Below are 13955 nucleotides of genomic sequence, written 5' to 3'. Positions count from 1 at the left end.
GCAAAGGGCTAGGTTAAATCTATCTCTATTTTTCTGTTAAAATTGTTTATGCATGCCACCTTGTGTTAGGTAAGCAAATGAACAGCCAGCAGACAATAGAAGTGTCCTGCGCGTCTACTATAGAAACAAGAAATTAAAAGAGAATAACTGTAGTTGACTTGGACAGAAAGGTAATTACTAGGCAAAAAAAAATGGGTACTTTTTTTTTTGCGTATTGAGCTGCACCCAAGTCCGATAACTAAAGATATTATCCTTTAATAAAAGAATTAAAAAATTAGGTTTTTCATTGATCCTTTTTTAGTATTTTCTCTCATTCACAACACCTAGAATGACACCATAGCTTGCTGAGTATGCAGTGCATCTCTTTATGACTAGTCAATGGAAAAACACACATGAGAACACACAGGCACATATAATTATGTTAAAAAAGGGGCATTCCGAGAATCGAACTCGGGACCTCTCGCACCCAAAGCGAGAATCATACCACTAGACCAAATGCCCACATTGAGAGGCGAAGGGCTAAGTTAAATCTGTCTCTAGTTTTCTATTAAAATTGTTTATGCATGCCACATTGTCTTCAGTTCTACAGTAATGAGCATATTTGCTTACCTGGATAGGCAATTGTCAGTCAAGATAACTTATTTTTCTAGTCAAGGTATCAAAGAGAGTTTACTTTTTAACCTGGTTTTATATTGTTATTAGATCAACTATGACTTTTTTTTATTGGGTTGTTAGATCAATTATGACTTACAACACATTATTATCATATCATTCATCCCAACACACTCACAGGCAGCCTCTGATGCTTATTGTTTTTTAAGTAAACAAACTATGCCAAGCTTGACAGCTTCCAGAGATTCCAAAGGCTAAAATTGATAAATAAAACTCTATGGTTGTTGGTACTTAACTACTCCGATTAACAAGTCACGTTTGTCAGAATCCAAATCATGAAAATAGTGGGCATTCCCAGACTGAACTTGGAACCTTTCCCAACCCAATCAAGAATCAAATCCATATGATTAGACCAAATGCTTTATTAAGCAAAAAAAAAATTGTTTGCTAATTATATTAAAAACTTATAAATCAATTTGGTGAAATTATTATTAAGGTATGTAAACTCTGAAGTTAAAAATTCGCTTCTAATTTATGTTGGTTAATTTAAAAATCGAGATAATATTGGATAAATCTGAAGTCGTGTATAACACTTTCAGATTGAATCAAATTTCGGGGTTCAATCAAAATTGTTCAATCGGATAAAATCAGAAGATTATACTGCAAGAGTTTTGTTTTGGTCTTGTATGTTTTGTTACCCGTTATGCTTTCTGAATCAGAATGATTATTTATGATCAAAGAACAGGTGGCTTTTTACGGTTGATGGAAGTTTTATCTTTTTTAAAAACTGCCTTTTCCTGAAAGTCACTTCCATGTACTTTTCAAAATTTGCTTAAATCGAACATCTCGTTATTACATTAAAACAAGTTTGCATTCTTATTTTAACATAATAAAGAGATCAATTACACTAAAATGTCCAACAATTTATATATCTGACTTTTACCACATCACATCTTAAAATGGTAGTAGCATTCTCCTTTTCACAATTTGAAATATTACTTCTACTTTTAAGGTTGTTTCTTTTTCATAAGTTAAGGGGATGAAATTAATCACTGTTGGAGAACTTGAGCACCATATAATTGAGGAGAAATCCATAAACCTGAGTCTTAAGGTTTTGAGTTGAAGGGTGGTGTCAAGTTCCCTTATGCGGTGACTCATGGTCCACCGGTGTAAATCTATCCAGTGTTTACTCTCCTCGAATTCCCCAACAACTGGTATCAGAGCCGATGGTTCGACTTGGTGACCGGCTCAGACGAGTAAGATGACGGTGATGGGCTATACTCGTGGATGACTTCCGCTCGAGGGGGAGGCTACCATGTGAAAAAGACTCACACTTGAAGGGGTGATTGTTGGGTTACAAGTGTGAGGTGAAATCGCACATCAGACAAAAGTGGAAAAGTTGAGCACCATACAAGTGAGGAGAAGACCCATAAACCTGAGTCTTAAGGTTTTGGGTTGAAGTGTAGTGTCAAGTTCCCTTATGCGGTGGCTCGTGGTCCACCGGTGTAAATCTATCCGGTGTTTACTCCCCTCGAATTCCCCAACAGTTTGTTGCTTCATGATCTCTTAAAAGAACTCCACCAACATTGATACAGTTGTTGATTGGCTTATACAACATTTTAAGTCAAAGAACTGAAGCTTTGCAATATGAATCTGTTTGTATGTTGCATTAGAGACTAAAGCAAACTGATTGAAGTAAAATCAGACACACCATGTATGTTGCATTATATGAATCTGTTTGTATGTTGCATTATATACTAGCTTTGCAATATGAATCTGTTTGTATGTTGCATTATATACTAGTTTTTCTTTTATTTTTCTGACTAGCTTACATAAAATCAGACACACCATGTGATTTGATACGTAGGTTATCACATATCACATCTGAGTGTTGTATATTATAAAATAAGATGGACACGAATAAATAATTGTGCAATGTGTGCGCATAACATTTTGTTAAGATTGATACTTTAGGGTGCTAGGCCTCATTGAAAGGACAACTCACAACCTCCTTATTCAATCTGAAATAACAGTGAATTTAGCAATCTTACTTTATTGTAGAATGAAGAGTTCAAATGGTGTAGTTGAGACATAAGATCACATACCACAACCTCAGTGTTGTGACTGATGCTTGCAAACTAGTGGAGAGAAACAGAAATCTAAGTAACTTTTAAGTGCCTCTTACAATGTTGTCTTGATGATCATAGTGAAAGCTAATACAGCCAAATTGTTAAGACTAATTTACATCTTTTCCTATTCTTTTGGTGGAAAAACACAACTGCAACTATTTATTTCTGGCTGAGAATGAAGTACATGTCATTGTGCCTAGTCAATGACAAACACAACATGAGAATAACACAGGTGCAGATAAAAATGAAAAAAAAATAGGGGCTGAGATTGAAGTGCATGTCTTTGTGCATGCCTAGTCAATGACAAACACACATAGAAATAATACAGGCACAGATAAAAATGAAAAGATAGGGGCATTCTGAGAATTGAACTCGGGACCTCTCGCACCCAAAGCGAGAATCATACCACCAGACCAAATGCCCACATTGAGAGGGAGAAGAAGGCTAAGGGAAATCTATGTTTAGCTTTCTGTTAAAAAATTTTATGCATGCCACATTGGCTTCAGACAGTAAGATTACATGAGTGACCAGATGCCTAGATTTTCTTACCTGGATAGGCAATTGTCAATCAAGATTAACTTGTTTTTCTAGTCAAGGTATCAAAGACTTAGCTTCTTTAACCCTCTGGTTTTATATTTTTAGACCAACTTTGACTTGTAACATATTATTTTATTACATTTTCAGTGGCAAATTGTCACTTAGTACTGAAAAACTCCCAGCCAAAACTGTTAAATTGTTAATGTATCCCATCATTCATCCCAATTAATGCATTTTCATTCAGCCTCTGATGCTTATTGTTTTTTAAGTAAACAAACTAACATTGATACAGCTGTTGATTGGCTTATTAAACATTTTAAATCATAGAAATGAAGTTTTGCAATGTGTATCTGTTTGTATGTTGCATTGCAGACTGAAGCAAGCTAAATGAAGTAACTTCTGTTGGTGTCATACTATTTTTTCTTTCCTTCTCTGACTGGTTTACATCAAATCAAACACCATGTGATTTGATATGTAGGTAATCACATATTACATCTAAGTGTTGTAAAATATAAAATGAGATACTTGCTAATGCTACATGTGTAAGGGATATGAATAATATTTGTTTTTAAGAATTTGATATTTTTGAGGTGCCAGGCATCATGAACATACTTAGACTTAAAGATCACATATTCACATACCACTATCTCAACATCCTTGCTTATTTAGTTTGAGAGAACATTGTTGAATTAGCCATACCACTTCATTGTAGAATGTAAAGTTCAAATGGCATACTTAGACTTAAAGATCACATATTCACATACCACAATCTCAGTGTTTTGACTGATGCTTTAAAACTTGTGGAGAGATGGGAAATCAAAGAAACTTCTAAGTGCCTCGTGGCAAGCTGTCTTGGTGATCAACTGTGAAAGCTAATTACAGCCAGATTGTTAAGACTGTGATTCACATCTTCTCCTGTTCTTTTGGTGGAAAAAAGGCAACCACAAGTATTCTATTCTGACTGAGAATGCAGTGCTTGTCTTTGTGCCAGTCAATGACAAAACACACATGAGGACTTGAGGACAATACTGTTACAGATAAATATGTGAAAAGAATTGAACTTGGGACCTCTCGCACCTTAAGTGAGAATCATACCACTAGACCAAATGCCCTGCTATGTAATTTTTGTTGTTTGCTAATTATTAGACTACTAAATTGACTGGAGAAATTTTGGATGAATTATGAAGTTGAAACATCGTTTCTGGAAAGGTTTAGAATATGTTATAGCAAGTTGATCCTTCGAGCAAGCAAATGAAATCTTGATGTGAGATAGGATTTTTTTTCTCTAATATAACGGCAACCGACTTTTATATGCTTTGTTCTCCTGTGAGAAACTGGATTGGAAGAGAGATACAAGGCTAACTGAATATATGAAAAATTGTAACTTCTGAAGTAATGTTTTGCCATAAGAGTTTGCATGAGGCGTGAGTCATGACTTGATATTTGGCTTTTATATTTGATTTGATAACAATACTTTATCTGGCAATAATACTTCTCAGTCTTGCATGAGATAAGGTTACCAACCATGAAAACACATTAAATTGTAGCCGGTTGCCAATCAATTGCATCACCTACTCAATTTACATCTATACATCTGACTTTTACCACATGGCACCCCCTAAAGAATAGTGGCAATCTCTTTTTTACTACAACCTGAAACAATATTACTTGTACTTTTAATGTTGTTTCATAAGTGAAGGGGGCTGAAATCCATTTTATTGGTGACTTGCTGTCATACTAATTTTTCTTTTCCTATTTTGGCAGAGTTACATAAAATCCAGACAGCATTTGAGTTGATATATGGGTTATGACGTATTTAAATCTGAGTGTTGTAAATCATCATTAAGATACTTGATTCACATCGTCTCCTGTTAATAATGCAGAGCAGGTCTTTGGTGGAAGAAATGGAACTGCAATTCCTTTCTGGCTGATAATAATGCAGAGTAGGTCTTTGACATATTCAATCTTTCAATAACAAAACAAACTTGAAATAACAAATGCGCTGATAAATATGAATAAAAAAGGGGCATTCCGAGAATCGAACTCGGGACCTCTCGCACCCAAAGCGAGAATCATACCACTAGACCAAATGCCCTACTGCTATACTTTTGGTGTTTTCTAATTATCATCCTATGAAATTCACTGGTGAAATTTTGGATAAATTATTGTATAAAGTTGCTGAAAGGTAATTAATAGATCATAACTACTCTATGACATCACAGTACACTTGTCACTAAGATATTGGTCATTTGACAACATGTACCAAAATATGTTATCCATAACATGTACTGAAGGAAAAACCAAAGTTGAAACATCGTTTTTGTGTACCTCTTATTTTTCGCACACATTGTCATTAAAATGGTAGTAGCATTCTTATTTCTAATTTCGTTTTAACATGTATAAGTGACATTCCGAATTATTTTTAGCTTTTTACACACAAGTGCAGTTTGTTACCATCATGGCATCATCAAATCTTTATCTAAAACTATAAACAAACAAATGACAATATTTTTCTCTAAATTCATATCCAATAGGATTTTATTTGGTGAATTTTCTGAGCAGGACTGAAGAAAAAGAACATAATCATTCTTCTCATCTAACGTTCTCATGTTTCATGACCATTGGACTACTCTGCTGCTAACTTTGACGATAACTGGTATCAGTACCAGGTTGAATGCGTCCACGTGTGTGTAGATTAAAGTTGCGGATAAAATGTAGAGGGATGTATCAGAAATATGAGATAATATGGTTTGAGGAGAAATACAAATGACACCAAAATAGTGAGGCCATACACCATAGAGTTCAAAGTAGAGAAGAGGAGTACCATAGAAATACATTCTGTAATTGATTGAGTAAAAGAGATAATGAAAGCGTGGAAGTGCTCTATATATAGAGCTAATTTGTCACAAACTAATATTCCTAATTAGTAACTCTTAACAGCATGCATTCATCTTTAATTAAATTTAGACTATTTCTAGATATTAACTTACCATAATATTCGTCCTAAAAAATACTAAAATATTCAAACTCACTTCAATAGAGGGTATTATTTCTTTTTTTTTTCAAAGTGGAAAAAAGAAATCACTTGATGTATGAGATATGAGATTATTTTGAATTCGGACAATAACATTGTTGGGTAGCCAACTCATCACCGCTGTTATATTCTATACAAAATCTTTGTTCATCTGATCCACAATTTACTCACAACTCATCATATATAGCATATATATAAATCTCTTTAAGGTCATCCGCAATTCACTGCTGTCCACGACTCTCTCTTTCTGTTTTTCACCCCTTCCCTCCTATGATATCTTTTTATCTCTTGTTCTCATTCACATTTTTCATAGGAGGCAAAGAGAGAGAGAGAGAAGACCAAAGGAGGGTAAGGAAAAACTTCAGCAGAGGAATTCCTTGCAGAAGGGTGCAACTTTACTCCCTCTCTTTCTCTCTTGCTCTTTCTTGTCAGGGTTTGGTCATATAAGAAGCCATGGCCAGTTTTGGAGGAACCACACAAAAGTGCATGGCTTGTGCCAAAACTGTGTATCTTGTTGATAAGTTAACTGCAGATAGCCGTGTCTATCATAAGGCTTGCTTCCGATGCCACCATTGCCGTAATACCCTTAAGGTATAGAAACTATATGCCAATATATATAATATATAGTGTATGTACAAATTGCAATCCACATTTTCCCATTTGATATTGATCATGCATGCATTATGTATAGTTATATATATACATGTCATTCTCTTTGTTTTAGTTTTATTATCCACTCTTCAAACTTAACAAAACTAAACTTGGATGCAGGTGCACTCACGCGTTATATTTATTTTATTTTCTTAAGTTGTTGACAAAAATGATTTGTAGTTGTTTCATTTCCCTCAATTCCAATTTCCAAAGCCCAAATAGATGTCTCAATTGAATGATTAACTAAACTACCATTCTCATAATTTTATTGTGTTAATTTTTTCGAAGTTTCTTTAATGAATTGGCTTGATAAATATTCTTTCAAAATGCAATTATGTGATTGAATTAAATTAAAGTTAATTAAAAACAATTCAGGTTTTCATGGCCAACCGATTACATTTATCAGTAATCACAAGTGTTCGAAGTTAACCAAATTAATCCTACATTTTTTTGTAATTTGTTGTAACTTTGTTTACAGCTTAGCAACTACTGTTCTTTTGAGGGGGTGCTCTACTGCAGACCTCACTATGATCAACTCTACAAGCGAACTGGTAGCCTGGACAAAAGTTTTGAAGGTAAAATTGACTTAAAAACTAGAAACACAAATCTCACATGAAAATTAGGTTCTACTATTACTATATATCTACTTTCTCTTCCATCACATTTCAACCCCCATTTGTCTTTATATCTCTCTGTTCATTTCCTACCACATCACTTATCACAGTTATGAGTTTCTCCCTTTTCCTTTAATTTTTCTCTGTATTTCAGAACTCTTCTTCCACCCATACACCCTCATATTCAATATTTTCCAAAAATTAGAGTAGAGTAACATTTTTCGTTTTCACAGGAATACCCAAAATTCAGAAACCAGAGAAACCGGTCACTGGTAATGAGGTGATTTTTCTGTAGCTTTTCTTACCATATATTGACACCCTTCTGGATTCTAGTCTTTTGTTCATTAAAATTTGAACAAGATTTTTTACCTGTTGTGTAGCAACTATGCCTCTCATTTGTCATGCAAAGTTAGCCGTTTTCATTTTCTTCACTATTTGCTCTCTTTAATATTTTAATGGCATCTAACTGGAACTGGATAATTTTAGCAGAATACTAAGGTCCTCGCAAACGTGTTCTTGGGCACCAGAGACAAATGTGTGTGTTGCAACAAGACAGTGTATCCCACTGAGAGGGTAGCCAATACAATACTATAGCTTTTTCAATTGACGACTGTTTTATTAATTCCCCATCCTTCTAAATATTATTGATACTAATATGTATATCATTGTTGTTGTTGCATATATTAAAGGTTACGGTTAATGGGACACCCTACCACAAGGGCTGCTTCAAGTGTACCTATGGAGGTTGTACTGTAAGCTCATCAAACTTTATCACACACGAGGGAAAGCTCTACTGCAAACACCATCACATTCAACTTTTCAAAGAGAAAGGGAATTACAGTCAGCTCGAGAATGAATGCTAGCTAGCAATGTCGTATACTACTACCATGGATAATGCACCATTGTCAGCAACGCATAATATATAGTGTTGTCCTTGTAAAATGCATGCATTGATGAGATAGAAAGTTTGCTGTGTGTGTGTGTGCGCATTTTGATTCTTGAGAATGCTTTCAGCAGTTTCATTTTAACAAAGAATTTTTTTAAGTTCATAAAATAAATATTTAGTGCACACTTAATCCTCAATTTGTAATTTTTATAAATAAAAAAAGAATTATAATTAAATATTAAAATATACGAATTAAATCAATATAAATATAATTATAATCGTATCAAATATAAAAAATATTTGAATTATTTGTTTGTAATGATAATTATATCAACTTTTTAATTTTTATATACTCATTTCATTATATTCATTTTCAGATATTAAATGAAGATATATAAAACTTTTATAACTGTTAAATTGATTTTTTTTGTGCTTTTAACTAAATTTTAATTATATTTTGATATTTTATCTTTTAACTTTTTATAGGAAAAATGTCTAGTAGAGACACTCATAATGATTATTCAACACCTTGATAGAGAAAATAAAAAAAAATACATAAATATAAAATTTATGATGTGATAAGAAAAAAGATAAAAGATATTAATAGAGTATTTAAAATAAATAGATGTTTGTGTATTATTACTCTTTTTATAGGTATCAATTAATTTAAGTTATTAGTTTAACTTTATAATTTCTTGAAGATCTTAGTTTTGCAATAATGACGTATTTATTTTTTCAGCAATATAAAGCTTTTTCAATGTTTATTTTTTAAATTTATAAAACTCAAAATGGGATTTTTAATGAGAAAAAAAAAACTAATTTGCTTATCACATAAATCAACAAGTCTTAAATTTATATTTTGACTTTGAATACATACAAATATAAAGAGTAAATTCCACATCTTTAGCTTGAGATGCATGTAAATATTATGCTGAGATATACCGTTTAATTCATATTTAATGTAACATCGTTAAAGTAAATTACATTCCCCTCTCATGAGATAAGTGAAGGCTTAAAAAATAGAAGCAAATTACATTGTTTTTCCCTTTTATATAAAAACAATAGAAGGCTTAAAAACCTAGAATCCAAATTACACAGATATCATTCTAGGAGTGAACTCCAGAAACATCATCAAGGAGAAAAATATAGTTGATATTTTGGGATCAAGCATCGTTGTCTGTCGCCCTTACTACCATCATCCCCGCCTACGGGACCAATAGTTGAACCAAGAGCCAGAGACTCCCCTTCACCAGTCAAACAAACAGTGTTTCTTGTTATGAATTTGCTTCTAGTTGTGGTACTAGGGTTGCCAATCTTGGGAGCTCTTTTTCTGTTGCTTCTAGTTGTTCTTTTTTTCTGATTCAGTTACATCAAAGAAGGTAAAAAGGCAATCACACATTAAGTATCCATCAATAGATTAAATTCCTCTTTTGGTCTCTTTTTATTTAATTTGCTAAATTTAATTCATTTTAAAAAATTCAATTTGGTTAGCTCTCAAGAACATGTGTCACATATATATATATATATATAGTGCGTGTGTGTTTGGGGGGGGGGGCACGCGCAGAGTACAACAATGATACATTAGTATCAATAATTAGGTAGCAGTTTAAATTCAAAAACAAGCTAACACTAAGAAAAATACTAATTCAATATAACATAATATATTAAAAAACTTACAAGAAAAAATTTGGCAATAGTGTATAAAACTGGTGGTATTCTAAAGGCAAGCTAAAACCAAGCCAAATCATCTCAGCTACGGATCTAGATGGATTCGAACCACCAACCTCTCAAAGCAAATGTTTTTAAAGAATAGGTCAATAACAAATGCTTTGAGCGCTCTACCATTTTGAGCTTACAGACCTATGACATCAACATAGACAGAAATCTCTTTTACTCAATTTTCATAATTTAATTAAATATATAAAGACATACTTTAAACCATAATACCTGTCAAAAAAGTTTGAATCTCGTGATTACACATTTCTCTAAATATTTTATAAAGAAAATATTAAATATTAAATTAAGAACCTCTTGATTACACATATATATTCAATACTTTATATTATTAGTTAATAAATAAATTACAAAAACATCTACAATTATTCATGCTCACGTTGTAACATTTGTATATATGGCTTTAACCTTTCTCATATCAATCCCACAATTCAACATAAGCTAGGTAATAGTACGTGTGTCTTGTTATATTGCATTTAAAAATGATTTATTTCCTGTAAAGTAGATAATAGGGATGAAACAAACTTTCTTTCTCACTTTACGATAATCCCCTTAATGACAGTGATCAAAATCCATGCACGAAATATTCAATTCACAATTTGTACTCAAATTGGAAATTCAATTTAGGATCACATTAAGAAAATCTCCATTTGGAAACATGCAACTGTACTGTTTTTTGATATGCAACATTCAAAATAAAACCAAATGCCTATATCGTGTAGACAGGGAAGTGGGCAACTCTTTATTTTCCCTGCAGTCAGCAAAGTTTCTACAGGATCGCTATATTCCATTAACCTTTAATGTATGAAAGATAAAATTGAAAGGTGAGGGGATCTTCTGCACATGCAATTTTTCCAATGTACAACAAAATGAAACAAAAGACCAATTTAGAACTATTCCAGAAACTGAAAGATAAACCATAATATGGAACTTCATTAACTCAAATTGAGAAGGCTACCTCAACATTGATGAATAAAACATTCCCTTGAACTTGGCCTTTTGCAGACATGAACTTTGTAATTCTTTACAGAAAAGCTGGGGAAGATCACTGAAATACATGGTACGGTTACACTTTGCATTTCTGGCAGCAGAGGCTTCATAACAGTGTTTATGTAAATCTACAAAATACTTGGGAAATTGGAATGCTAGAAAAGAGCAACAGAGATTTTATTGTATTGATATTTCAAAAGGTATATACCTTTAATTAATTGATTAACTTATTGCTTATCAAGAGAGATATTTTACATTGACTTGATCTTGTTCACTTAATCTTTTGGATTGAGTCTTATCTTTGACTTGGTCTCCAGTGATTCTCACATTTTCTTTCTCCTCCCTAGTGAATTTTTGGGTTAGTCTCACTAACAGATTGCTAGTTCTATTGCCCCTCCCATTGTTGGATGAATCTCTTGTACCATAGGGACTAGCACATCACGTCCATAAGTTCTTGAGATTGGAGTTCATGAATCTCTTGTACCATAGGGAACTAGCACATCCCTTCTTATACACGAATTGTGATCAATACGTATATGAATTCACATTCTCCTCAAGAACTTATTATGCACATCCCTCCAAAGTCCCTTAAGATGTAAACAAGATACTCTCTTCCCAACAATAGTTGGTGCGACAGAACTAGGAAACTTTTCAAGTAATGGCTTGGGAACTCGGAAAAGGAAAAAGACATGGGAGCAAGAACTCTTAAGATGAGGGTTCAGAAATATTGATATTTATAAAGGGAAAAAAAGTGTTTCTAAAACCACCCAAGACCATGTAAAAAGAATAAGGCGAGACCATCTAAAAGACCAAGTGAACCAGACCAAGTCTAAGTAAAAAAACATTTTAAGAACTAAATTAATTTTTAGCAATTTTAACCTTTTGAAATATCAAACCAAATAGATTAATTTAGTATTTTTTTTCCTCTAATTTATTTTTTAGATTCAATTTCATCCTCTATTTTTTTTTTCAATTTGATCCTATAATTTTAAAAATTAGAAGACCAATTTAAACAAAAAAAAATTGAGAACCAAATCAAATCTAATTGATAAATTAAAGGACAAAAAAACTAATATCTAATTGATAAATTAAAGGACAAAAAAACTAATATAACGAACAAAATAAACATATTACAATTCGTATATCACAAAAGCAAAATAATCAACTCAACGACATTAAATGCCAATCCGTAATAATGTTGGAAAATTTAAATAACAAGTAAAATAAGTTAACTTGTACAATGAGGTTATTATTGAGATCAATGTTCCCGTCGAGAAAATACCATAAAACATCCTATTACATTCTTTCAATGCACAAATTAAAGAAATCCACTAAGCATTAGACAATCTCTGTAAATAAAGAACATGCCCAAAAATTGGAATTAATACCACTTCAATTACGAATTCCCCAAATCGAAAGCATCGAACACATAAACTTCTTTGAATCGTTTCTCATATACGAATTACTTGCTTCCATTAATGTTATCAATTGCACATGCGTTGTTAGCTATTATTAGCACGGTAAAAAGAAAACCCTTACGCCTGATTGTGAAAGTAATAGATAATACCTTGTTAGATCGAAGACAAACGCGAGTCCTGCGATGTATCCGTGGTAAGGAGAGTGGCAGAAGCATATATAGGTAATAAAGTAAAAAGAAAAAAAAAAGAAAAAAGAAGAACATCACACACACCAGAGGGAGAAGCCCGGAATTCCCGTGCGATCTCCCCCAAAACCAAAAATTATTTGATTTTTTATTAATATTTTTGACCTGCCATGCAAGCGCACCTGCCATGGCAAAGGTCGGTTAACAAAGTTTACCAGAACCTTCTCTGTTTCATAAAACCCACGCAACACAATAATTTCCCCCATTAAAAACCCCATCATAATTTCAATACCACAACATGAACCGACATCGGAATGCGAAGAACACAGCCACGCTTTCTTCACTCGATCTGTGCTGCAATCTCCGATCGTTGAACAAACGATCTTCCGAAAGCGACCTTAAGAGCAACACGAACACGATCGCCACACCTCTGTACAGTAGGTAGATCCGTGGCACCAGGCTTCGAATCCTGGAAAAAAAAAACGGATCAAATGAAATTAGAACACGCACAAGATTAATGGAAGCCGTGGAAGGCCAATCAGAAACGAAAAATCAACCGTACCTCCGATTAGCACCATCGGCGTGTAGATCGGAATCCGATCCATGTGTAACGCCACTGCAAGAACCAGCGAGGTGTTGATTGGTAGGTAGGTAGGAAAAAAATTGAAAGGAAGGGTTGAAGTTGTGAATGAAAAAACCGAAAACCCTAACTCATATACGGGGCTCAGACGCCGAATGGAGTGCACAGTTAAGAGTTAAAGTTTTTTTTTTTTGCTGAATTAGTTAAGAATTAAGATTGTCTCTCTTTTTTTTTAGAAAATAATTAAGAAATAAGATTTTCTCTCTTACTTTTTAAGAAAATAATAATTTTTTTTACTATTATAGAAAATAATAACTCTAAATATGTAAATATTTGAATTTTTATAAAAAAAATACTACTACAAATGAAAATATTTTTCTTTTTATATAAAATACTACTATAAATTATTTGATTTTTTCAACAAAAAAAGAGAGTAAATATTTGACTTTCAAATGAATAATTTTTAATGCATTTATCTCTTCTTTTTTGAATATGTATTTTATAAAAAAAATATCTCAGCTATTTTAAAATATAATATTTTTATTTTTGATTTGTATATTTGACTTTCTTAATTATTCATCTCAT

General features: G+C 32.8%; 1 protein-coding gene, 1 long non-coding RNA gene and 2 other non-coding genes across 7 annotated transcripts; 1 reads left to right on the top strand and 3 right to left on the bottom strand.

The window, feature by feature from the left end:
* Positions 1 to 429: 429 nt before the first annotated feature.
* Positions 430 to 501, bottom strand: TRNAP-UGG (transfer RNA proline (anticodon UGG)). Its single transcript has one exon. It is a non-coding gene; the product is annotated as a tRNA-Pro (tRNA).
* A 4800-nt stretch (positions 502 to 5301) lies between these two features.
* TRNAP-UGG (transfer RNA proline (anticodon UGG)) lies at positions 5302 to 5373 on the bottom strand. Its single transcript has one exon. It is a non-coding gene; the product is annotated as a tRNA-Pro (tRNA).
* A 1248-nt stretch (positions 5374 to 6621) lies between these two features.
* Positions 6622 to 8609, top strand: LOC100306027 (LIM-type zinc finger-containing protein). Its single transcript, NM_001249532.2, has 5 exons — positions 6622 to 6903; positions 7442 to 7538; positions 7811 to 7857; positions 8067 to 8150; positions 8267 to 8609. Exons 1-5 carry the CDS (start codon positions 6766 to 6768, stop codon positions 8438 to 8440), a joined length of 540 nt encoding a protein of 179 aa, NP_001236461.2. The 5' UTR covers positions 6622 to 6765; the 3' UTR covers positions 8441 to 8609.
* A 783-nt stretch (positions 8610 to 9392) lies between these two features.
* LOC100801836 (uncharacterized) lies at positions 9393 to 13566 on the bottom strand. 4 transcript variants are annotated; one of them, XR_005886745.1, is made up of 4 exons: positions 13353 to 13566; positions 11156 to 13259; positions 10141 to 10323; positions 9393 to 9819 (listed from the first exon to the last, which is right to left on the bottom strand). It is a non-coding gene; the product is annotated as an uncharacterized lncRNA (long non-coding RNA). The 4 variants fall into 4 exon arrangements; XR_005886744.1 differs by having other exon boundaries at positions 10141 to 13259; XR_416549.4 differs by lacking the exon at positions 10141 to 10323 and having other exon boundaries at positions 9460 to 9819.
* Positions 13567 to 13955: the final 389 nt, after the last annotated feature.

Source organism: Glycine max, chromosome 10 (genome assembly GCF_000004515.6).
Source record: "Glycine max cultivar Williams 82 chromosome 10, Glycine_max_v4.0, whole genome shotgun sequence".
NCBI lineage: Eukaryota > Viridiplantae > Streptophyta > Magnoliopsida > Fabales > Fabaceae > Glycine > Glycine max.
The sequence above is the reverse complement of the archived record's forward strand: the minus strand, read 5'-3'. Positions and strand labels throughout refer to the sequence as shown.

Excerpts from the sequence above, each read along its gene's own strand:
- LOC100306027 (NM_001249532.2), top strand. The coding sequence starts at position 6,766 with ATGGCCAGTTTTGGAGGAACCACACAAAAGTGCATGGCTTGTGCCAAA. Across the intron at positions 7,858-8,066 it reads AACCGGTCACTGGTAATGAG|AATACTAAGGTCCTCGCAAA; the intron begins GTGATTTTTCTG and ends TAATTTTAGCAG. Across the intron at positions 8,151-8,266 it reads CAGTGTATCCCACTGAGAGG|GTTACGGTTAATGGGACACC; the intron begins GTAGCCAATACA and ends CATATATTAAAG.